The sequence below is a fragment of the Schistocerca piceifrons genome, chromosome 6, assembly GCF_021461385.2.
Source record: "Schistocerca piceifrons isolate TAMUIC-IGC-003096 chromosome 6, iqSchPice1.1, whole genome shotgun sequence".
NCBI lineage: Eukaryota > Metazoa > Arthropoda > Insecta > Orthoptera > Acrididae > Schistocerca > Schistocerca piceifrons.
In genome coordinates, this window is record NC_060143.1 from 229421292 (window position 1) to 229447521 (window position 26230).

General features: G+C 45.7%; 1 protein-coding gene across 1 annotated transcript in view; it reads left to right on the plus strand.

Moving 5' to 3' along the window:
- The window catches only part of LOC124802919 (medium-chain acyl-CoA ligase ACSF2, mitochondrial-like), a 266038-nt gene that overhangs the window by 79017 nt on the left and 160791 nt on the right, over nt 1–26230 (plus strand). The window contains exon 4 of the mRNA XM_047263990.1: nt 15359–15510. Within this exon, the coding sequence (XP_047119946.1) occupies nt 15359–15510 (152 nt within the window). The remainder of the gene's footprint in view (nt 1–15358; nt 15511–26230) is intronic.

Genomic DNA, 26230 nt, shown 5'->3' on the forward strand with positions numbered 1-26230 from the left:
CTCCTAGCGGCAGCATCGTGAATTACACGTCATTTCGTAACTCATTTGTTTTTCTAAGTTCTGCTGGTACTGCTGTAGAGATCCCAGAGGTATATGTAATGTGCGTCGTAAATTGTGAAAGAAACAATTGGTAACACATTTCGTGCGCCACCCTGTAATTGGGAGAGAAGGCCATCGACATCGACCACAGACGACAATATACAGGAAACCGAGGAAGTGATTCACAGCAATCGTGGAGTTTCGAACGATGAGGATCTTAAAAAAGCGGTTCTCGAATGGCTCCGTGATGGAGGAGCAGATTTCCATCATCGAGGTTCAAATGGCTCTGAGCACTATGGGACTTAACATCTATGGTCAGGAGTCCCCTAGAAATTAGAACTACTTAAACCTAACTAACCTAAGGACATCACACAACACCCAGTCATCATCGAGGAGTTGAACGATCTGTAGGGCATCCTGAGTGCTCTTTGCAGAGACTTGGTGACTATGCTGAAAAGTAATGTGTCCCTTTGGAGTGCGAGTGTAACTTTCTTTTCGAACTTCCGTCTTACAATGTAGAAGTAGATCAGTACTGTTTAGAAAGAATATGAGTTTGAGGCATGTTCTATACTCCTATAGAAAAAGTGTATTTGAAAAAAATTCAGTATATTGTTTATATAGTTGTTGAATACTTTTCCACATAATCGCTATCCTTTTCAGTGCATGTAATGAACCGTGGGACAAACTTCTTTATGCCGTCCTCAATAAGTCTCCCATCAACTCATTCCCGCACTTCAGAACCTTCCTTTGCACCTTCTCGTCGGTCGAAAATTTAATTCTGCTCATGTGTGCCTTCAGGGAGATGAAAAAATGATAATCCGAAGGCTTCAAGTCACGGGAGTGTGGGTGTATGTGTGTGTGGGAGAGGGTGGTGGAGGGGGGGGGGGTCAAAACATGCCGACCAAATGAATCCACGACTGTCTTGCTGGGTAAGACTAAGTGAGGGCAGACGTCGTCTTGTAACAAGCACATTCCTCTCGTCAGCACTTCCCTCCTTTTGTTCTGAATTCTGCTTTTGAGTTTGTTTACCATCTCAAAATACCGTTGTGCGTTGATGGTCTCTCCCTGAGACAGAAACTCGACCAAAATTATGCCTTTTCCTTTCCAAAACACTGAGACCACGGCTTTTTGGCCAAAATGGTGATTTTGAATTTTTTGACAGATGGGGAATTGGTGTCGCTCCACTGTGGCAGCTGTCTTTATGTCTTAGGCCTGTAACAAGCCGCTCACGTTTATTCTGAACCTTAGAGTCCAGAAAATCCTCACCTTCCAATTCAAATCGCTCAAGAAACTCGCGGGCGCTATTGGCCCAGTTTTTCTTGCGCTGCTTTGTCAGTTGTTTTGGGACTTATCTTGAGCACAGTATCGCCGCGTTTCTGCAAGTGTCTCGCGTAGGAGAGTTCTGGAGAGTTGTGGAAATATTACAGGTATTTTACCCATTGTCAATCAGTGGTCTTTGAGAACAGTTTTCTCGATTTTTTGCACCAACCCACCTGTCGAAATGGAATGTCTTCCACTCCTCTGTTAGTCACGGTATTTGCTCTACCTCCACTAAATTCCCTGTACCACTTAAACACTCGCCGGCCTGGGTGACCGAGCGGTTCAAGGCGCTACAGTATGGAACCGCGCGACCGCTACGGTCGCAGGTTCGAATCCTGCCTCGGGCTTGGATGTGTGTGATGTCCTTAGGTTAGTTAGGTTTAAGCAGTTCAAAGTTCTAGAGGACTGATGACCTCAGAAGTTAAGTCCCATACTGCTCAGAGCCATTTGAACCAACTTAAACACTCGTTATGTTGATAATATCATCGCCGTAAACTGTTTTGATTCGCGGAAAAAATTAGGTAGGTGTTATTCCTTCCGAGAGTGGGATGTGGATCACAGCACACGTGGAGGGATTTCTTGCCGATACCTTGCACCCAACTGCACACTACAATGGGAGTTTACATGCTACTGTGTTCCTGCAATGCTCATTCTGGCCAGGGGATTTCTCCCTACCATTCAGAGTTATCAACATTCAGAAAACAAAAAAAAAAAAAACAAAAAAAAAAAACACATCCCCTGGTGGTCACAGTGCACTTGCCTTGAACATGCCTCGTACATACTGCTGAATAGGTCCCCGAAGTTTACCTGTAGCCGCGCTGGGTAGCTGTGCGGTCTGAGGCGTCTTGTCACGGTTCACGCGGCTCCCCCCGTCAGCGGTCCGAGTCCTCTCTCGGGCATGGGTGTGTGTGTTGTCCTTAGCATAAGTTAGTTTAAGTTAGATGAAGTAGTGCGTAAGCCTAGGGATCGATGACCTCAGCAGTTTGGTCCCATAGTCCTTAACACAAATTTCAAAAAAAAAAAAAAAGTTCACCTGTGCTATAGACGCAGCGTGTCCTTAGACCGGCTGTGGTGACAACATTGCCGCGCCATTTGACAAATGACAAATACCAAGTTTTTTTTTATCAGAGTTTAGTGTGAGAAACCAACCGATGGATGGCGCATCCTAAATGAGTGTGTCCTGTTCGCGAACTGAATGTGGCACCCCTAGCAAAAGCGTCAGGTATAGTCTGTCTGTAATCTCTTGTTGCCCCTTACCTGTCTAGTAGTCTAGACTGGCGTGCAGTGATATACGTCGTTTCTGTTCGTGGGATCTTAGTTGCGAGTGCCAGTCACTTAACTCTGTATACTTACTGATGTACTTCGATATCCGGAAGTGATGGATAATCGTCTAGCATTGCAAAAAAATGTGCAGAATACGAGGAAGAGGAGGTATTTGCGGAGTAACGAGCGTTCGATCGTCTCTAATGTTATTACAGCGTGTATTAAAGAGGCGACCCAAAAAGAACTGTTGGCTAATATTACCAGTCCTAGTAAAGGGCAGCAATTTATGCAAACGTCAGCTTCGTAGAAAGTGAAAATAAGCCGCATGGTTTAGTGGAATCGCCGCAAAGGAAAACTAATAATCTTGTTAGGAAACCGATCGTTATAGACAGTTTCAAAATTACGTAAAAAATGGTTCAAATGACTCTGAGCACTATGGGACTTAACTTCTGAGGTCATCAGTCCCCTAGAACTTAGAACTATTTAAACCTAACTAACCTAAGGACATCACACACATCCATGCCCGAGGTAGGATTCGAACCTGCGACCGTAGCGATCGCGCGGTTCCAGACTGTAGCGCCTAGAACCGCTCGGCCACCCAAGCCGGCATTTCGTAAAACCTTTGATGCTTATGGAACACTAAATCTCTGTCTCGGTCACTATTGACCTTATTCTGAGACATATTGCTTGAAATAAGTGCACAATAGCTATTCTAAACTCTCCTGAAATTTTATTCGAAACATGTACATCGATTCTGGACTTCTAAGCAAAAAGCTTGACATACGTGGAGCGTTCACATATTAATTTTTAGTTTTTCGTAAGAACTTTATTTGTTAATCTACAGCAATATTATCCTCATAAAAATATTCCCCATTACATACTATATAATTGCGCTAGTGCTTTTTCCAATTCCCGAAATTCTTTATGAACTGTTTCTTCGGGATATTTTATATGTCTCTTAACTGTGCATTTTTAATCTCATCCATGCTTGTAAAACCGTTGTCCTTTAATGCCTGCTTTGAAATGTTTATACCACTTGTGTGCCCTTGATTCACTCATAACAGGCTCACCAAAAGCAATATTTAACATTTCTAAAAATTTCATACACTTTATTCCATCGCTATAACAAAATTTAATACAGATTCTCTAATCTATTTTTATACAAAACAAATAATCGTTGATGCTACCGAAACACACGTAACCTTTTTTACAGACGACAACAGAGTAAATACCCAATATGCATAACATTGTACACATACTTTTGAGACATGTTTACGAAGACAGTGGCAAAAAAGTAGTGCAAGTCGCACTAATACAACAACAAAATTATAAATTTCTGCTAACTTTTTAAACACTCTTCGTGTTGCAAAAATTGTTAAGTTTCAATGCAGTCCTTCGAAGAAAACTTCTGCTTTTTAGTAGAAACACAAAGTAAGAGCAAGCCTTAAATTATACAGATTGATTGCATTATATGCGGTTCGTTTCACGAATAGCAATAGAAGAACATACAATACATTCACATGAACAGGCATTCGGTTCTATGTTGGTGGTATAATCCTGATTTCCATTCTTATCTTAATAATATTTTCTCTATAATGTTGTGTTTCGGAAGAAGCTATCGTGTATTGTATTCCGTACTGTCTTAATTCATTTGTCTAAAAATGAACGCAGCCAAGAGGTATCTGTACTCGACGTCGCCACGGATTTAAAGCGCGCGCCGCGGCAGGGCCGGTACTACGTTGTGAAGCAGCCTGTAGAAGCGCCTCGTGACGTAGCTGGGTAGGCAGAGTGTGGACTCGCTCAGTCCCTCTTCAGTTTACCGACAGATACTGTTCGTGCAAAAATCGACAGGAAGTGCAAAATGGCTAAGCAGGGATGGCTACAGGACAAATGTAAGGATGTAGAGGCTTATCTCACTAGGGGTAAGATAGACACTGCCTACAGGAAAATTAAAGAGACCTTTGGAGGAAAGAGAACCACTTGTATGAATATCAAGAGCTCAGATGTAAACCCAGTTCTAAGCAAAGAAGGAAAAGCAGAAAGGTGGAAGGAGTATATAGAGGGCCTATACAAGGGTGATGTAATATCAAGAGCTCAGATGGAAACCCAGTTCTAAGCAAAGAAGGAAAAGCAGAAAGGTGGAAGGAGTATATAGAGGGCCTATACAAGGGTTGCGAGGTGCCGGGGCTAGCAGTGTTTTTAACACTCAATTCTTAGAGAATTTACATATGTACATGATGCTCTAAGCCCCCCCTATTCTAACTCCAACTTTTCCTGTTGCACAAGGATAAAAAAAATACGCGAACTGACTCTAATCAACCCTGCCGGTGGAGTAGAAGAGAGTTTGGCACCTGCAATAATTTAATTCGATAAATAAGTTAATTAAACGAAGGTTTCATTAACATAGTGAGGAATGATGGGGTTGCTCTACCTATTAACAGAATGAAAGTTCTGTCCAAAATAACAATATGATTTATTAAGACTAAACACAAAATAATAAACAACAACACATGAAACATTAACAATACATCAAATTGGCTCTAATTGGATACTTAAACAAACGCTGTGAATGTGAAGTTGTCCCTAAACTAGATTGTGAGGATTATGACGAAGTGGTATGTGCAGCCAATTCCTAGCAACTCAATTCTTAGAGAAAACACATAGCCAACCCAACATTAATTGCTGCTACCCAAGACAGAACAAAGTTAGAAAAAAAAGACGAACAGGCGCGCTCTGCTGAGCTCTGATTGTCACCTAGGAAAATCCCTATCTGCCGGTGCTGCGGACATACATTACCAAACCGACTTCTTGACTCCCAGGACACGATCTGCCGTACCGGAGCCGTTGGCTGGTTGCTTCGACGTCCTCGACCGAAAAGCGAGAGCCAACTACTTACAAGAGCACCCGTACAAAAACCGAACACAGAACATTCCCGCCCCCACGACAGTGGCCGTGGTTAAACGTTCCAATCAGCAACTCGAAAACCGGCGGAAAATTCCACTCCATTGCCGGAACGCTACCATTCCACCAATGGAGATTCTTGGCGCCAATTTCTGCGCCGATCTTGCTACGTCACGGAGCTATGCCCTGAGCAAGCCAATCACAGTTACTATTTTGCAGAAAGTGCGGGAATTTTCCCGCCACAGCTGCCTGGGTACATAAGTCATTCCCACGCCTCGCTGGTAGCCCGCCAGAAAGTGTTTTCGCTAAGTTTCTGCGAAGTAACGGAACCTCTAGCCCAGCCGCTACTTCAGGCTCTGCGGGCGAGCCACTTGACAATGTCGGTGTCTGCAAAGCATTCACTCGACTTCCTTACACCCGTCGGCTTAAAGCTTTCCAGATCAGCAGAGCCCGCCTGTCACCGGACCACCCGGGTGACGAGAGACGCTGCGTGGGAAGTCCGCGTGTGAAGGAATAGCAACTTTCCACCGCATGCAATTAGAGAGGAGAATCGTAAGATAGAAATATGAGAGGGGGCTCATGCCACCTCTCATAGCCCCTACGCCCTTTTAGATTGTAATTGGTGAGCGGTTGGCTCACTTAGGAGCAAGGTAGTGAGTCAATCGCCCAAGAACAATCTCGCAAACTGGCTGCACATGCCGCACTCTATAAAGAAAATAACTGCAACTGAAAAATGCAGCTCATAGAGGGAGGATTATTTATGATGTAGCCAACTTTACCTTCTTAATATGGAACACTTAACACTCGCATCACACATCCATACCCAGGGAGCCCCTTCCAAACACCGATTCACACAGACATTCACTCTCTAAATATGGCCCGGGCATGTGAGCCAAATATGGAGCAATTTATTCTTTACAATCAGAGTTGGAGTGCTCCGCAATTAAATGCCCAAGATGTTACAACAATTTTAATCATTAAACTAACCTGAACTCACTCACACATGATACTATTTAAGTTAACAATCTCTTTGTGAGCTTTCAGAATCTAATTACAACCTCCGATTCATTCTGTCTCCCTGCAGCAAGAATAACCTTTACAAAATGTTCCCTGAACTGATGGTCCATTCACAATGACAGTGGTGGTATCTGCTTCAGTTTAGGGGGACTTCAGGCACACTGTTTCCATACACTCAACAATAAATACAAGATAAAAAAAATGGTGTGGAGAACAATACAGTAATTTGTAATAAGAATTACAGTGTAAAACAAACACATACAAGGTATCACATACATTACAAAAACAACACTAGAGAAAGAAATTTAAAAAAACAAGGTTCATGGGACATTAAGTTGTGCGTGCACATTGCACACTGTTCACGACTGTGCTGAGAATGAGGCACTAAATCATTAAACTAACCTGAACTCACTCACACATGATACTATTTAAGTTAACAATCTCTTTGTGAGCTTTCAGAATCTAATTACAACCTCCGATTCATTCTGTCTCCCTGCAGCAAGAATAACCTTTACAAAATGTTCCCTGAACTGATGGTCCATTCACAATGACAGTGGTGGTATCTGCTTCAGTTTAGGGGGACTTCAGGCACACTGTTTCCATACACTCAACAATAAATACAAGATAAAAAAAATGGTGTGGAGAACAATACAGTAATTTGTAATAAGAATTACAGTGTAAAACAAACACATACAAGGTATCACATACATTACAAAAACAACACTAGAGAAAGAAATTTAAAAAAACAAGGTTCATGGGACATTAAGTTGTGCGTGCACATTGCACACTGTTCACGACTGTGCTGAGAATGAGGCACTAAATCACATTGTTAGAAATGTTCGAAGCACTTCACAAATTCATTAGTTTCTCTGAGGGGGTTGGCATGTTGAGTCATATGCATTGATGCACGTGGTTCCATGTCTTGAGCATTGGAGGGGGGCTTTTGGGATGGGGCCACAGTACTGACATCACATAGGGCTAAACGTCGGGTGTTGTTGCTACGTTGTTGCGACAGCAATAGGGAGTGCTGGAGCGTCTGCAGTACGCTGTTGAGATTGTAGTCAGACGCACGCATATGATCACGGCAGTACGGTAGGAAAACACAGTGATATGCTCTCCTCATGTCGATTAATTGTCTCTGAGGTCTACGTGTTGGGATACATCACTAGTCTAGGTCTCTTCTCTCGCTGGACAGTACTTTACGTTTCCCAATATTGCAGTTCGACGAGGGATGATGGCACGTGGAGTGACTCCACAAGTGTGTGAGGTCATCCATACAGGATCGAACTAGGAGCGACGATTGCTAAAACTGCTCTCTAATAGAGAGGAGAAGTTAGAAATGAGACCATACATTTGTTAGTGTGGCACGATACTGCTTTGTGTATGCAGATCGGCCAATGCTAGTGAGTTGTAAAAACCCAAACAGGTGAGTATATAGCGTCCCTTTCTGTCCTGAGGCACATGAGGCGCAGGTTCTGACACGATACGTGATCTTCTTTGTGTACTCACGACAACGTGGCCTGCCGCAGGGAATTCCTCCAAACGGCCGCCGCGACCGGAGAGCTAGCGGGCTGTCGCGCGTGGGTCGCGTGTCAGTGTCAACGACCAGCCTCACTTTCACTTGTGGCCCGGCGAGGATCCCGCCTAATCCCTCAGGTACACGGCCCGGTGACTGTCAGCTTGTAGGACCGGACGCCCTCGCGCCCCTCACGTCAGGTAGCGCGCCCTCCTCCTGCAGGTAGCCGATGACCTCCGGCTGGCCTCTGGATTGCCACGATCCCCGTCATCTGCACAATTCTTACAAAAATCCTATGCCTAACTTTTCCCCATGACCTTCTATTTTATAATAAATTTACATAACGATACATTGATGGTCTGTCATTTCAGACACTGTAATTTTAATTTTATAGTTATTTATCTGTAGCTATCATAACAAAAAATGGAAATAATTTATCTTGATATTTGTGTAGAGACCGATCTCAGTATTGTACATGGTGTGTGATAACTGATGCTATGTAATGGATGAACAACTAAATGTGCGGGCCCGCACTAATATTACTATTAATTATATAGACCGACAGTAGACATGCTCAAGAATTAACTACCATTTGCCAACGATCTACATTCCATGTCTTTTAATTAAATTATGTTGTTACGCAGGTCTAAGTTTTACTGAGCTATAAAGAACATGCAACTATGCTACTTTCGCTCGCCAGTCTTCCCTCCATCTCGGGTGTGTGGTTTGATGACCTGAAAAATAGCATCCCAACAGGCGCGCGCCACACTTGTGGTAGAAAACCCCCACAATATTAATCTAGTTATTGTTAAATCCTACAGTTTAACTTATCCTAGTATAACGTACTTTCTCTTTTATTTATTTATTTATTTATTTATTTATTTTATTTATTTATATTTTTTTTGTTTACCTTATACAATACTCTTACATAATTCCTGTTACGTTGAGATGTCTCGCTGCTCGCCGCTATTGACGACAGTGATGTGCGCGCCGTACGACATGACATCCAAGTTTTCATTACGCCTCACTGAAACTCCAGAGACTGGGTTAGCCATGGCTATACAAGACAATAAATTTATAGTTGCAACTTCTTTTTCGCGATCAAAGCACGCCTTTCCAGAGGCAATGTAATACGACCAAGCCAGGACTGGTTCCTGTTGAGGATTCCGTCGCCCACCACACATCAGCTACACAGTATGTCACGAATATCCAAGTATAATTCCTTGGTTAATCATCTGTGACAGTCACAAGCAGCACGCTAAATCCCCAACCAGCACATTGGCATGGTAGGCTTTATGCCCGCATTTCTACCGTCTGGGCCCTAGGGCACCATTGGAGTCAAACGCTCACAGGTTAACCCCGACTTGTAAGACAACGATGCTGGCGCAACTCTGCAGAAAAAACTATCCTGCCCATATTCATCCTCGAAATCACGCAATATACCACAATCTTGCAGTGCAATGATGCGTGCCTGCAAGCATTGGTATGAATGTTTCACGAACTGGTTGTGGCCGCTATGGAGCGTAACACGACTTCTCAGAACGCTTCTAAGAGCACGTTCTTGTATGCGCCCGTTTGTGCGACATCTCGTCACTCATCACTATCCCTTAACATGGACACCAGATTGGAAAGGACAAAAACATTGCACATGGAAAGGTAGTGCCTCTTATCGCATTGACAGTGGAGCTTGCGAACATAAACAGAAAAAATTAGCAGCAGTAAATTCTTATGCGAGAAAACGCAGCGTGTTAATACTTTAACAATCTTAATCTATTAATCCAACGATTATTGTTCCCCGAAAAAAAAGGTTCATATATTTGCCTATTCTATTATGTACACCATTTAATCTACTATTATTCCACGAACTTCTATGTGTGAGAGATGTGGTGGAGTCCTATGGACTAGCGCCAATCCCTTGTCAGACTCCCCCTCCTCTGACGTGCATTAGGATTTTCAGGTCTAATTTCAATTTCCTGGTTCTCCTGTGGTCCTTGATTTCGCTCTCTCCAGTTACGGTCGCTTTGCCGTTCGTTATTCCTCCTGTCCCAGATTCCTTGTCTAGATTGACCCTGTTCCCTGACGTTCTGGTTTCCGTGTCTCTGGTTTCCATAATCTTGAATTGCGTAACCTTGATTTCCGTAACCCTGGCTTCCTAACTGACGAGCGCGATTATGCGATCTGTTGTCGTCTGCCCTTGCTGGCCAGTGGTATTTGTTATTTTGCGCCTTCTTCCTGTCCTTTGCGTCTTGTTTATCGAAGACTACTTCGAGTTCGCGCAATAGACTCTTGAATGCTTCTACGTCAGATCCGCACTTGCCGACAAGTGTCTGTTGATACCTGACAGGCAATTTGGAAAAACAAAATTTGATGATTTCTCCCTTGCTATATGGACTATCTAAAAATTGATTCTTCTTGAGTAAATCATCAAAAAATTTGGTTGCGCTCCTTTGCCCGGACACTTCCAGTTCAGGACAAAATATTATTTCCTCTTTAATCCTGTCTTGCGTTTCCTTTGACCAGTAAATCCCCAGGAACGCATCAACAAATTCCTGATAAGTCTGACACGTCGCTGCCACACCCCGCATCTTTTCCGCGGCTTGGCCTTCGATGTGTCCACACATGAATTCTAATTTTGCCAGGGTTGGCCATGATGACGGTAATGAATTTGTAAACTGCATCACCCAGCTCTTCGGATGCATCGACCCTCCATTATCTCTGAACTTTTGGAATTTTAGTATCGACAGGAAGTGATTGTGATCAAAATCCTGTCTGATCCTCGCACTGGTGTTGTCACTCGTTTCCGATACTTGCACGTCTGCTGAGTGTCCTGGTCTATCTTGCTGATAACTGTGATGTGCTATCTCTGTATCACAGTGGCAGTGGCACTCAGAATTCACTCTCCTAAGTGGGCTACAATTATTGGAGCTATTACTAGGTGTTTCTGCGTGTGCATTGTTAGTTCCGCACTCTGTCACTGGGCTAGAGCACGGCGGGCTTTTCCTCGGAGACACAATTCTGTATACTCCATCATTGGTATCCGAACGCGCAGTTCTTGTGTGCCCGTTTCGCTCTAGTTTTGCTATTCGACTCTCTACTTCTTTCATTCGTTTCGTGATGTTCGTAACCGCGATACTACCTTGGGTTTTTAAGAACGCTAGGGATTTTGAGTGAGCTTGTGTCGCACGTCGCCAGCGCCGTACGAGTTGAGAAGTTACTTTTGCGATTTTCATTGCCCCTGTTGCTGCCGTTTTGGCTAGGCCGGCTACTTTTTGTGCAGCCATTGACATTTGTTTTACTTCTCCACATTCTTTCTTTATTGTTAGTAATTCCCCACGAATTTCCCCTATATGCGAAATTATTGCTTCAGTGTCCTTCTTACGCTGTTCGTCAGCTTCTTCCTTCTCCTTCTTACGTTGTTTCTCCTCTTCTTCCTTCTCCTTCTTACGCTGTTCGTCAGCTTCTTCCTTCTCCCTCTTACGTTGTTTCTCCTCTTCTTCCTTCTCCCTCTTACGCTGTTCGTCAGCTTCTTCCTTCTCCCTCTTACGTTGTTCGTCAGCTTCTTCTTTCATTGATCGTAGAAAGCTCAGTATTGGGTTAATGTCATCATTTTGATCCTCGTCACCCATGGGTGATGTAACTCTGGACACCTGGGCGCTAGAACTCTGACGTGGCCGAGCTGGCCCCTGTCTGCTCTCGTTCGTTTGATTATAAACTTCTGCTACCGTCTCGACCTGTGTGACTGTCTCTGTTTCATCCTCTACCTCACTATCATAATCACGGCCGCAACGCTGCTGTAAGAGCGCGTCCAAATCACCTTCCTCATCAATGACCCTGGCGTCCTGTCCTGCTAAAAATGTGCCCATCTCATCTCCGAACCTATTCCCGTCGGTAAACTGCCCCTTATCCATTATGCTATCCTCTTTTGTTTTAGCGTCGCTCGATAATAGTCGTGCCTTACTTCTCGTTATCATTCATGAAAAACAAATTTATCTAAAATGCACAATAAAATTAATCTACTCCATATATTTTTACACATAGACATAAAGTTTCAACAACGCCGCTCCAACGCTGTAATTATACGCACGATTTGTTGTGGTACAGAAACCGCACACAAACCCAACAAAGTGTGATGTGATACGGACACACCATCAAAGGAACACAAAAACAATGACCAAAAAATATATATATATACACTGAAAACAAAAACAGTAATCATGCGCCGCTACTTAAAACTAAACGCGGAACTACCAGAAAAAACTTGGGTATTAATCAATAAAAAAAATTAAGCAAAAAAATTCTGAGTGTCCCTGCTACTAATAATACTTGCTTATCAGAAGATTCACAGGGAAGATCCGAGGCTAAGGGTCGCCATTTTATGCGAGGTGCCGGGGCTAGCAGTGTTTTTAACACTCAATTCTTAGAGAATTTACATATGTACATGATGCTCTAAGCCCCCCCTATTCTAACTCCAACTTTTCCTGTTGCACAAGGATAAAAAAAAAATACCCGAACTGACTCTAATCAACCCTGCCGGTGGAGTAGAAGAGAGTTTGGCACCTGCAATAATTTAATTCGATAAATAAGTTAATTAAACGAAGGTTTCATTAACATAGTGAGGAATGATGGGGTTGCTCTACCTATTAACAGAATGAAAGTTCTGTCCAAAATAACAATATGATTTATTAAGACTAAACACAAAATAATAAACAACAACACATGAAACATTAACAATACATCAAATTGGCTCTAATTGGATACTTAAACAAACGCTGTGAATGTGAAGTTGTCCCTAAACTAGATTGTGAGGATTATGACGAAGTGGTATGTGCAGCCAATTCCTAGCAACTCAATTCTTAGAGAAAACACATAGCCAACCCAACATTAATTGCTGCTACCCAAGACAGAACAAAGTTAGAAAAAAAAGACGAACAGGCACGCTCTGCTGAGCTCTGATTGTCACCTAGGAAAATCCCTATCTGCCGGTGCTGCGGACATACATTACCAAACCGACTTCTTGACTCCCAGGACACGATCTGCCGTACCGGAGCCGTTGGCTGGTTGCTTCGACGTCCTCGACCGAAAAGCGAGAGCCAACTACTTACAAGAGCACCCGTACAAAAACCGAACACAGAACATTCCCGCCCCCACGACAGTGGCCGTGGTTAAACGTTCCAATCAGCAACTCGAAAACCGGAACGCTACCATTCCACCAATGGAGATTCTTGGCGCCAATTTCTGCGCCGATCTTGCTACGTCACGGAGCTATGCCCTGAGCAAGCCAATCACAGTTACTATTTTGCAGAAAGTGCGGGAGTTTTCCCGCCACAGCTGCCTGGGTACACAAGTCATTCCCACGCCTCGCTGGTAGCCCGCCAGAAAGTGTTTTCGCTAAGTTTCTGCGAAGTAACGGAACCTCTAGCCCAGCCGCTACTTCAGGCTCTGCGGGCGAGCCACTTGACAATGTCGGTGTCTGCAAAGCATTCACTCGACTTCCTCACACCCGTCGGCTTAAAGCTTTCCAGATCAGCAGAGCCCGCCTGTCACCGGACCACCCGGGTGACGAGAGACACTGCGTGGGAAGTCCGCGTGTGAAGGAATAGCAACTTTCCACCGCATACAATTAGAGAGGAGAATCGTAAGATAGAAATATGAGAGAGGGCTCATGCCACCTCTCAGGGTGATGTACTTGAGGACAATATTTTGGAAATAGAAGAGGATGTAGATGAAGATGAAATCGGAGATATGATACTGCGTCAAGAGTTCGACAGAGTACTGAAAGACCTGAGTCGAAACAAAGCCCTGGGAGTAGACAACATTCCATTAGAACTACTGACAGCCTTGGGAGAGCCAGTCCTGACAAAACTCTACCATCTGGTGAGCAAGATGTATGAGACAGGCGAAATACCCTCAGACTTCAAGAAGAATATAATAATTCCAATCATAAGGAAAGCAGATGTTGACAGAAGTGAAAATTACCGAACTATCAGTTTAATAAGTCACGGCTGCAAAATACTAACGCGAATTCTTTACAGGCGAATGGAAAAACTAGTAGAAGCCGACCTTGAGGAAGATCAGTATGGATTCCGTAGAAATATTGGAACACGTGAGGCAATACTGACCCTGCGGCTTATCTTAGAAGCTAGATTAAGGAAAGGCAAACCAACGTTTCTAGCATTTGTAGACTTAGAGAAAGCTTTTGACAATGTTGACTGGAATACTCTCTTTCAAATTGTGAAGGTGGCAGGGGTAAAATACAGGGAGCGAAAGGCTATTTTCAATTTGTACGGAAACCAGATGGCAGTTATAAGAGTTGAGGGACGTGATACGGAAGCAGTAGTTGGGAAAGGAGTGAGACAGGGTTGTAGCCTCTCCCCGATGTTATTCAATGTGTATATTGAGCAAGTAGTAAAGGAAACAAAAGAAAAGTTTGGAGTAGGTATTAAAATCCAGGGAGAAGAAATAAAAACTTTGAGGTTCGCCGATGACATCGTAATTCTGTCAGAGACAGCAAAGGACTTGGAAGAGCAGTCGAACGGAATGGATAGTGTCTTGAAAGAAGGATATAAGATGAACATCAACAAAAGCAAAACGAGGATCATGGAATGTAGTCGAATTAAGTCGGGTGATGCTGAGGGAATTAGGTTAGGAAATGAGACACTTAAAGTAGTAAAGGAGTTTTGCTATTTGGGGAGCAAAATAACTGATGATGGTCGAAGTAGAGAGGATATAAAATGTAGACGCAATGACAAGGAAAGCATTTCGAAAGAAGAGAAATTTGTTAACATCGGGTATAGATAAGTGTCAGGAAGTCGTTTCTGAAAGTGTAGACATGTATGGAAGTGAAACATGGACGATAAATATTTTGGACAAGAAGAGAATAGAATCTTTCGAAATGTGGTACTACAGAAGAATGCTGAAGATTAGATGGGTAGATCGCATAACTAGTGAGGAGGTACTGAATAGGATTGGGGAGGAGTTTGTGGCACAACTTGGCTAGAAGAAGGGATCGGTTGGTAGGACATGTTCTGAGGCGTCAAGGGATCACCAATTTAGTATTGGAGGGCAGCGTGGAGGGTAAAAATCGTAGACGGAGACCAAGAGACGAATACACTAAGTAGATTCAGAAGGATGTAGGTTCCAATAGATACTGGGAGATGAAGAAGCTTGCACAGGATAGAGTAGCATGGAGAGCTGCATCAAACCAGTCTCAGGACTGAAGACCACAACAACATCACAACTGTTCGTGCTGGATGGCAGGAGCGGCGGCCCACGTAATAGCGCCATGGCCCGGCTTGCCCGCAGGTGGGGGCCCGCGGCGTGGTGGCGGCAGAGGCGTGCTACCCCAAGGTGCTGAGGATGGCGCCGCAGCTGTCCCACAGCCCGCCGGGCGACCTGCAGTGCGCCGACGTGCCGGACCTCGCCACCGTCGTCTTCATGGAGGGCGAGCGCAAACGGTCAGTCACTGCCACTTGCACACTACAGCTCGCTCCGACGAGACTCGACCCATTTCACACGACTGTATCTTCCACATTAATAATGGCGCACGAAATGTGTTACCATTTTGTTTTTGAATATAAACTTTATTGTCAATACAATCTGAAAGGAACATATACACTACAATGAAGAGCCGTCCATGGAGATTTGTTCTAACTCAGCACATGCTGAATATGTGCACCATTTCGTTTACTCACTTCCTTCAAACGAACACTGAAGTTAGTGATTACCCTAGGGCACTTGTCTTCCGTAATTTCACTGCAAGCTTGAAGAATAATTCTTCTAAACTCCATTAAATCATGTGGACGTTTCGGGAAATTTTTTTCCTTTAGGCACCCCCAAAGAAAAATGTCACATGGATTGAGGTCTGGACTAGTGGGGGGCCGATTTTGTCCGTCATTGAAGCGACCTGGAAACCTGAGTGAAATGATCCGCATGTCGAAATGCTCGTGTAAAAACTCCAACACAGTGTTAGCAGTATGTGGCCTTGCTCCATCTTGCATGAACCACTGCGTTTTGAAGGGCAAGGCAGTAGCAAGAAGCTGTGAAATGAAGATATTGCGAAACATGCTCAAATAACGCTCGCTGTTCACAGTTTCTTTAAAGAAAAAGGGTCCAATAAGTCTGTGACTGGAAATTGCTGCCCACGCTGTAATTCTCGGAGCATAATGTTGTCGTTCATGAAGCACCTGTGGGTTTTCAGTGGCCCAAAAGCGTACATTTTGTTTGGTAACCACACCGTCTAAATGAAAATGTGCCTCGTCTGAACTCCAAACGTTGTTGAGAGTTTCTTCCCTATCCTCCGCCCCTGAGCAAACAGTAGTCTGTGCTGCTAGTGTTCTTCAGTGAGCTTCTGTGTACAGGTCATCTTCTAAGTGTACATATGGAGGTCACTTCTAAGAATGCGTTGAGCGGAGCGTCTGGATAGTCCCAGTTGCACTGCTGCCTTTCTACACGATTTCCCGGGACTTCTCTGTACAGCAACTCGTACCACTTCAATATTCTCCAGCGAAGAAATAGGCTTAGGCCGAGGTCGCTTCGCTTCCAATACTGTTCCTTCCTGTACAATTTTATCGTACAACCTATGGATGGTCTTCTTGCTAGGGACGCATCGTGTGTTAAACTGTTGTCGAAAACGCCTCTGAGTCACAACAAGGCTTTTCGTTCCATAAAAAGTAACACAATTTCTGATCGTTGCTGTGTCGTCAGTCTTCCATTGTCAGCCATTGCTGCTTACTAGTCTCCTAGCGGCAGTATCGTGAATTGCACGTCATTTCGTAACTCATTTGTTTTGCCAAGCTCTGCTGGTACTGCTGTAGAGATCCCAGCGGGATATCTAATGTGTGTCGTAAATTGTGAAAGTAACAATTGGTAACACATTTCGTGTGCCACCCTGTAAATACAAATTCCGTGCAGTTTCTTCGTTTACCTGTATTACTATGTAAAGAAAAGACATTGTTTAACAATGTTACCAAAAATTTCGAAAAGTTCTTGACCGTTTTTCTTTAATGTCCGTTGATTCATTTTGGGCTTACACTTTGGTGTCCCGTTGGTCTTTGCAATCTTAGCTTACTTTCAACTTGTTCCATCCCCACACCGCCTGTCGCGATACAGCTTGCTATATTTCGGTTTCTTTTTGGATGGGTTCGTCATTTTACAGATGGGCGATAATGTGATACTTTATACTCCCAGGGAAACAGTATTACATTGTCAGTCGACGTATTGGAAGACTACCCTTAGTTGATATAGATTTGAAGCCCTTGTTTGTTTCACTCTTGTATTTTCCCGCCTATTAATTGATGTAAGGGACACAAGGCCATTACTTTTTATTTTTTGATTTGGTGTATAGTACAGTGAAGAACCAAAGAAACTGGTACACCTGCCTAATATTGTATGGCGCCCCTGTGAGTACGCAGAAATGCCGCAACTTGGCAGGGCATGGACTCGATTAATGCCTGAAGTACTACTGATGGGAATTCACTCCATGAATCCTGCAGCGCTGTCCATAAATCGGTAAGAGTACGAGGGGTTCGAGATCTCATCTGAACAGCAGATATGCCCAATTATGTTCACGTCTGGGGAGTTTGGTGGCCAGTGGAAGCGTTTAAGCTCAGGAGAGTGTTCCCGTAGCCATTCTGTAGCAATTCTGGATGTGTGGGGTGTTGCATTTCCCCGGTGGAATTGCCCAAGTCCGTCAGAATGCACAATGGACATGAACGGATGCAGATGATCAGGCAGGATGCTTACGTACGTGTCACCCGTCAGAGTCGTATCTAGGGGTATCAGAGGTCACATATCATTCCGACTGCACACGCCCCTCACCATTACAGAGCCTCCACCAGCTTGAACAGTCCCATGCTGACATTCAGGGTCCATGGATTCATGAGGTTGTCTCCATATCCGTGTACGTCCATCCTATCGACACAATTTGAAACGAGACTCGTCTGACCAGGGAACATGTTTCCAGTCATCAACAGTCCACTGTCAGTATTGACCGGCCCAGGCAAGGCGTAAAGCTTTGTGTCGTGCAGTCATCAAGTCTACACGAGTGGGCCTTCGGCTCCGAAAGCTCATATCGATGATGTCTCGTTGAATGGTTCGCTCGCTGACACTTCTTGATGGCCCAGCATTGAAATCTGCAGCAATTTGCGGAAGGGTTGCACTTCTGTCACGTTGAGCGATTCTCCTCAGTCGTCGTTGGTCCCGTTCTTGCAGGATTTTTTTCCGGCCGCAGCGATGTCGGAGATTTGATGTTTTACCGGATTCCTGATATTCACGGTACACTCGTGAAATGGTGATACGGAAAAATCCCCACTCATCGCTACCTCGGAGATGCTGTGTTCCATCGCTAATACGCCGGCCATAACACCACATTCAAACTCACTTAAATCTTGATACTTGCCATTGTAGCAGCAGTAACCGATCTGACAACTACGCCAGACACTTGTCTTATTGAAACGACTCATTGGAGTCTCTCCATAAACCTATTGCCAGTGACGGTGTGTCATAGAGACCTTCCATGTCTTATTTCCCTTAATGTTTTTTGCACTCCCTCGAGGAGGCTGAGCAGGACGCTTCACATGAGACTGTACATGTTTGACGTCACTGTAGGTTGCCGTTTGTGAACGTTACCCAATGATCAAGTCGAAATTTCATATCATGATTAAATTCTGTAGAATATATTCCCTCGCCTCTGAGTGTTAGTGGATTATGTATGGCTTGAGAATGAATTATTAGTTTGTGTGTTTTGAAGTTATTGGTAGCCGTAATTAGTGGTGGTCATGGATATAGAGTCGTCTGCCCAGAGCAGACGGGAAGCTGCTTGTCTTCTGCTCTCGTGCAGGATGGCAAATTTTCAGTCCCTCAGGCCCTCCGTTCTGGATAGAGAGGCCTATCCCTTTCAAGCTTTAGGTGTCATTGTTAGGTTGGTCGAGGAAGCTGTTCCTCTGACTAAGTCAGGCGTCGGGGGAGGGAGAAGGGGGGGGGGGTAGCGTCGGTTTTGTGCACAGCGGGAGCGTGGTCAGTGGTCGTTGTCCGCCCTGAGATTGGTGAGTACCTATGTTAAGGGAACGCTCTGCTTAGAGCATTGTGTTAGGCGCGATTGAGCATAATGTAAATTCATAGTGAAATATTTGAGTCACTTCAGATTAATTGAAGATTCATTATTCAAACCTCGAATAGTTGAAATTTGTACTTCGAGATGAATTATTTAAGAGCTACCCACCTAACGAAACTTCCCAGGTCCAGACAAGGCGGCGGAAAGGCGTAGTTGGCGTTAGGCGGGCTTGATGTATTAGTAGTTATCTTGATTAGGTGTGAGTATGGTGTGAAAGAATTATTGTACGTGTATTATCTTCCCTCGTCCCGTTGAATGTTTTGTAGAAAATTCTGTGTCACTGAAACACGTGTTTCTCCTCGTGTTCTGTACCGTATCAGAGTCTGATACCGTCCATTAAATTAGGGTGTGATTTGATTTAACTAAACTGCTTTCTCATGATTAACTGATAGCGTCCAATTTTCATGTTCTTGTGTCACTTTCCTGGGGGCGCTCGATCAAATAGTAACCACATGGTGCGCACACTTATTGACACTAAAGAGAGCCACCATGACTTGCTCTCCTGATAATGTATTAAATTGTAGCTATTGTCCTATTGTATGCATATGTGTGAACGTGTACTAATTTCCGTTCCTTTATTCCAATTGGACTTCAATAAATGTTAGATGCGCTTCACGCTGGTAGTGAGCTGGCACCAGCGTCTAAACCGTGCATGTACTCCCCATTTACGTGTGAACTTAGAAATAAATCATGTGAATTGTGATCTTTCGTCTCCCGCCTATTTATTAATTAGCATCAGTCCCATTTATGTAGTATTTCATGTTTCTTAAGTTCAATAATTGATTTTGCTTGGAGAATGAAGAGTAATTAACTTCACTAAATTGTATTAAGTATTCAATCAATAGTCAGATTAGCCAACGAATTCCAGTTCGCTCTCGAAAATCTAGGAAGAGCAATACTGGTGGTGACCCTGTTTCTTCTCGTTGAGGTTTGAAATCTTATCTGACTTAACCACGCCCATAAAAGGTTCTGTGAGCTTGGACAGTGTTGTAACGGTGATCGGAATGGTCGCGGGGTTGAAGTGATGGAAAGCACGGCGGGACCCGCGGAGCGGCCCGCGAACAACGACACAACGGGAGAGGACGGACACGACCAGCGAAGGACAGAACGAACAACAACGAGATCAAAACAACGGAGTCACAAGAAAATCTAACAACCACGTCCACTCGTACACAGAACAAGAAAGTAAATAAGCTGTCTAAGGCGAGGCAATGTGTCCAGAGACGTACGCAAGGTTAGACTGGCTGGCTGAGCTTTTTTTTTCCTTTATTGAATTTCGATTCCCCCCAAAGGGAGGCGGGCTGGCAGCAGCTTAGTACGCTGCTCTGCAGCCTATAGACTTTTTAAAACGTAAGAAGAAGATAAGAAACAATAAAAGCAGGTGATAAAACGGTGACTTAAATTGTAAAACGGCGGAAAATTGTGGAAAGTTAAAACATAAAACAAAGTTAATAAAATACACAGGAAGCAGACAGGTAAAATAGTAGACAGACAATTAAAAAACATGGCGACAGTCTGGTTTCTGTTCGCAAGAGATATAAAAATCACACCCAGCGACAGTATGGTTTCCGTTCGCAACACTTCGGAAAAGACACACAACACTGAACACTCACTGTAAACACTGCACTAAAATGTTGGCACAAAGATGACACACCATAGCCAAGGGCAGATGGGGGGGGGGGGGGGGGGGGCGGGACCTGGACAGAGGAGGGGGAAAACAAGGAGGGAGGAGAGGAAAAACGAAAGGGAGGGGGGGCTGGCTGAGCGAGAGGCAGGCGCATAAATACTCTATCAGGGGCGCCGCTATTGGCCGCTGCAACCACGTGTTCCACTGTGGCGCCCTCACACTAAATGCGGGCCAGGAGGCGCGCGCCGCCACAGCTTATGGCGCGATGGTACAGAGACCTCTAGGGGTCTTCGACGTCCATGACATCTGGCGGGGATTCAAATTCTGCGGCGCGTGGTACCACAGACAGGGTACGAGAAGTAACCCTTACCAGTTCAGGGCTAATAAAAGATGCTTAGACGAATTGGCGTTTTACATTTTATAGGCGTTGCCGATCGCAGCGTTGTAGTGTCGCGGAATACTAAAGAGTTGGAAACGTGGAATATTGTCAAAGTTTCGTTGCCTATGCCGAGAGCCAGAGGCGGTAGGTTAGCCAAGAGGTAAGAGTATTGCACGGGTGTCGGAATGTGTCGTCACGCAGGGGCAATTGCCTGGTTACACATAACAGGCGAGAGAGAATTGCTTAGCACGCGGGTTTGTGTTAGACAGAGACTTTCGTAGAGTGTAAGACAGAGGTATAGCATCAGCTGTACTGCATTTCACAACTTCGCGTAAGTCTGCCACAACAACACGTAACTCTGTCACAAGAACGCCTAAGGGGCGAGTACGACAGATGAATCAGCAGTATAAGTGGAACGAATGTGTTAATTACAAACGAGCATGACATCAGGACGTCGCTCGTGCTTCCTTTAAATACGCCAGCTTTGACAGCAACACGGCACTTGCAGTTAGACTTGCAGTTAGATGTGGGTCGCTGCTCTTTATTAAGGAGATGTTGCAGTAAGGGCGGCCCATTCAGCAGCAGACATGAGGGAACAGTACCAGCTCTGGTCCTCTCTGCTGCCGCTGTCAATCATCAACCAAGGATTAGCAGCCATCACGGTAAACTCGCTCGCTGCCAATGCTAACCACATCAGTGTGCCGTCGTTGAGATCGTGCGGGGCCTAGCCCCTGTGCATCCGCCGTCACAACCGGGTGAGCCGTCGACGATGGGGGCTGCAGTCCATTCCACCTGCCCACTGCGGACGAGCCATCAGGAGGAGCAGGGAAGAAGATGGGGTGGGATAGAGTACATTCCGCACTACGAGAACACCTCTCATGCCGACAGCACTGGGACTCCAACCCACAGCCTCCTATGCACAGCGGCTTGCTGTCCGCAGCCGAGCCGGCCGGCCAACTTGGCGCCACCAGCCACTCGTGGCCAAAGTACGAAGTAAGGACATTCCTTCGCTACGTCACAGCACGCGGCACTGCGCTACCAAGACTGTGCGGCCCGGAGCTGGTGTCATCGCTACGAGTCAGCGAGAACTTGGGGAAGGTCGTTGATATCACCAAGCCACATTGAACTCGGCAGGAATAAAAGTGTTATGAATTAATAATGTTTCTTTGGCGTTTCTGACGCGTCCACAGTCATTTCCTAGCATCCTGGCAACTGGAGAGGTCACCGCCTGGCCTCCAGTCCACCATAGGCGACTGGGACCACCGGGACGCCTACACTATGCCAGTTTCTTTGGCGTCTCTAGATATTTTATGAGTATTCCTTGCATATTTCTTGCATACCATTATTCATTTAATATTTTGTGGGCCTTTGAGTTTCACATCTGGTTGCGTTTTTGATGTCGTGACGAGTAATTATGGTATATCACCAGTAGTGATAATAATTAGGCGATAGATATATACACTGTTGTGTAGTGCGTAGGTTATATCGCAAGGATTTACTTTGAATCAATATAGGTTTTCATAAGAACTAGGGCGTTTCTCATCTATAAGAATAGTTTCAGTGCTAATCAGTATGTGTACATATTCTGCTTTGTTGTGCTTTGTGTTGTACGTGTACAGGCACTTGTCTTAATGTTGCAAATTGTATTTTGTACGTTTTAAGAACTTTTATTACTATGTTTTATTTTCTGTAAGTCGGCTGTGGTATATTTGATACACACTGTGCGTGTGCTTGTTTTTAATATGCAGGGGCCTGAAGATGGCATTATTGAGATCCCAAAACTGGTTGTCAAAATAAAAGGAAATAAAATCTCAAAATGGCTGATTGGCGATTTTCCTCGGTAAATAAAGGATTACTTCAGGTTTTTACACGATGCTCTAATAAGCATTCTGACGGACATAGGTTATATATTTTTACAGTATGATTATATATTATACTGTCTGCTTTGCTAGTGTAGACTCTTATGGCCTGCACAGATATGTTTTTGTTTTTCGTTAATCAATTTCTTATGTTGAAACTTCCTGGCAGATTAAAATTGTGTGCCAGACCGAGACTCGAACTCGGGACCTTTGCCTTTTGCGGGCAAGTGCTCTAACAGCTGAGCTACCCAAGCACTACTCACGCCCCATCCTCACAGCTTTACTTCTGCCAGTATCTCGTCTCCTACCTTCCCAACTTTACAGAAGCTCTCCTGCGAACCTTGCAGAACTAGCACTCCTGAAAGAAAGGATATTGCGGAGACATGGCTTAGCCACAGCCTGGGGGATGTTTCCAGAATGAGATTTTCACTCTGCAGCGGAGTGTGCGTTGACAAGAAACTTCCTGGCAGATTAAAACTGTGTGCCAGACCGAGACTCGAACTCGAGTTCCAGTCGCAGAAGTGTGTGTTGCGTCGAGGGCCAAACTGATCGTCAGGAATCAGGGTCTCTTCACCGATGTGACGCTGTAGCCATCTGGCGTATATCCTCTCGAAGGCTTTTGGGAGGGAAGGCACCAGGCTTATGAGGTGATAGTTTTGCGCCAGCTTGGGATCCACTCCAGCATTCGGGATGGCGACTGCATAGGCGTGTTTCCACGCAGTGGGGTAGACGCCTGAACAAAGGGTGGCATTGAAGATTGCAGTGACAATGTGCACTGCTTCCGACGGCACTCTCTTCAGCAGTATGTTGTTGATCTGGTCACATCCCCCTACATTCCTGGGCTGTAGGAATGTGAGGGGACGTTGAACTTCTTCCTGTGTGGTGGCTTCGATGACGTCGTCCTCTTCCTGTCGATTCATGTACAGCGGGAGACCCGCAGCCACCTCGGATTATGTCGTCCTCGACGACGTCGTCCACCGGTGTAAAATTCTCCGCGAAGGTGTCTGCGAGCACGCTGACCTTGACATTCGGCTCTGCGGCGACGTTACGACCAACTTGTAGCGGCGGAATGCGCTGACCCCTCCTCTGAAAGTTCTTGGTCATCGCTCAGACGCTGCCATTGTCGATCCTGAGCGTGGCTATTTTGCCAGCCCAGTCCCGATTTCGGTGGTGGCCGACGGCCGCCGACATCCCACGGCGCAGTCAGTTGAGCAGCTGCTTGGTGAGGATTTCGTGTGAGCCGCCACTCAATGAAAACCCGATTTTTCTCTCGGGTGACCTCTAGGATGACCGGTGGAAGTTGTTTGGAGTTGTCCTTCAGCTTCCTTTGTCGCTGCGGCGCTGCTACATCTGCCGCTGTGGTGTGTAGTGGGTGAATGCGGCTGGTGCAGCATCCACCACATCCTCGTCTGGATAGGGGGTGGCGGTGACGGTCTTGCCCAGGTGTTACTGGAAGTGTTCTCAGTTTGTGCTGTGGTGGGAGCCACCCATCTGTGTTCAGATCAAAGATCGCTCGCAAGTGATCAGACGGCAGGGCATACTGAGTGGTCGTGATCGCCTTGTGTGCTGCCCCTTTGACGATCGTGATATTCAGACCATTGGGACGGCCGCGCTCCAGGTAGTAGGTAGTGTCAAAGTGACCCAGCACTATGGCGTCTTGGTCCACCCAGAGTATCCTGCTGGCGCTGTTGTTGGTGCTCCTGGAGTGCCACTCCGGGTGTTTGGCGTTGAGATCGCCGCCGATGAATAGGTTTCTGCTCATCGACAGCAGCATCTCAATGTCCCTGGGTTACAGGTGTCCTGTCGGCTGTCGGTTGACCGCCAAGATCGTAACTTGGCCATCTGATGTGCTGACCACGACGCCAGTGGTTTCCAAGCTTGGCATCTCAGGGAGTTGCACCAGGTAGTGGCGCAGCAACTTCTTTATGTAGACCGCCGTTCCGCCTCCGTGAGTCTCCCAGTCGGTGCAGTAGCAGTGAAAGCTTGCTGCTCGCACATCCACGCCCGGTTTCAGCCAAGTTCTCGGTAACGAGGAAGACGTCTACATGCTCGTCACGCAGAAACTGGCGGAATTCTCCCGCTTACATTCTGTTGCTGTTTGCGTTCCACACACAAACGGTTAGACCTTGGATGTGTATGTTCATGTCTGGGTGTGGAAACAGCTGCAGCGGTAATGGCCTGGATGGCCGACTGCACTCCAGACACGGTAGCTGCTGTAGAAGCAGCTTGAACTCCTCCCTCATGGCTCTGACTTCTTCCGTGACTTTCCCTGCAGAAGTCTTTTCAGTGCAGGGAGATGATGCTGCTTTCTGGTCTCGAAGTGGTGGCTGTAGGGCGGCAGGCTCGCGGGCGGGCGCTCCCTCCGCCGTCCACGCCAGTTGTCTGCTCCGGCTGGCACAGGGCATTCCCTCGGCGGTCCACTCTCGCGAACGACTACCACCACGCCCCTGGACGTCTGTGGGGGCGGCAGGGCGCTGCTCAGCTAATTTCACGGGTGCCACATCAGCAGCAGTGGAAGAAAATGGTTCAAATGGCTCTAGGCACTATGGGACTTAACATCTGAGGTCATCAGTCCCCTAGACTTAGAAACTACTTAAAGCCAACTAACCTAAGGACATCACACACATCCATGCCCGAGGCAGGATTCAAACCTGCGACCGTAGCAGCAGCGCGGTTCCGGACTGAAGCGCCTAGAACTGCTCGGCCACACCGGCCGGCGCAGCGGTCGAATCATCGCGGAATGCGCCGGCTCCCTCGTTGTTTTGCGGCCGCACGCCAGAAGGCGATGCAGCCTCGATAGCACCTCACGTGTTTCTCGCTGCAGTTGCCGCATCTTGGCGTGTCCGTCTTCGGTTTTACGCAGTGAGGAGGCAATTTACAGAATTTCGCCACATGGTACAGGCCCTGGCAGTTGAAGCATTGTGGCGGCCCTCATCTCTTGCACAGTTTTCCCACGTTTCTCCGACATCCGCCACGGGGGTCAGCTGAAATATTTTGCAGTTCTCAGTGGTGTCATCGAGGACCGCCATGATAAGTGGTGTGTCGAAGTTGTCCTTGGCCGACTTCATACGGGCTGTGTCGCGTATAGGGAAGCCCAATGGTTCAAATGGCTCTGAGCACTATGGGACTTAACATCTGAGGTCATCAGTCCCCTAGAACTTAAAACTACTTAAACCTAACTAACCTAAGGACATCACAC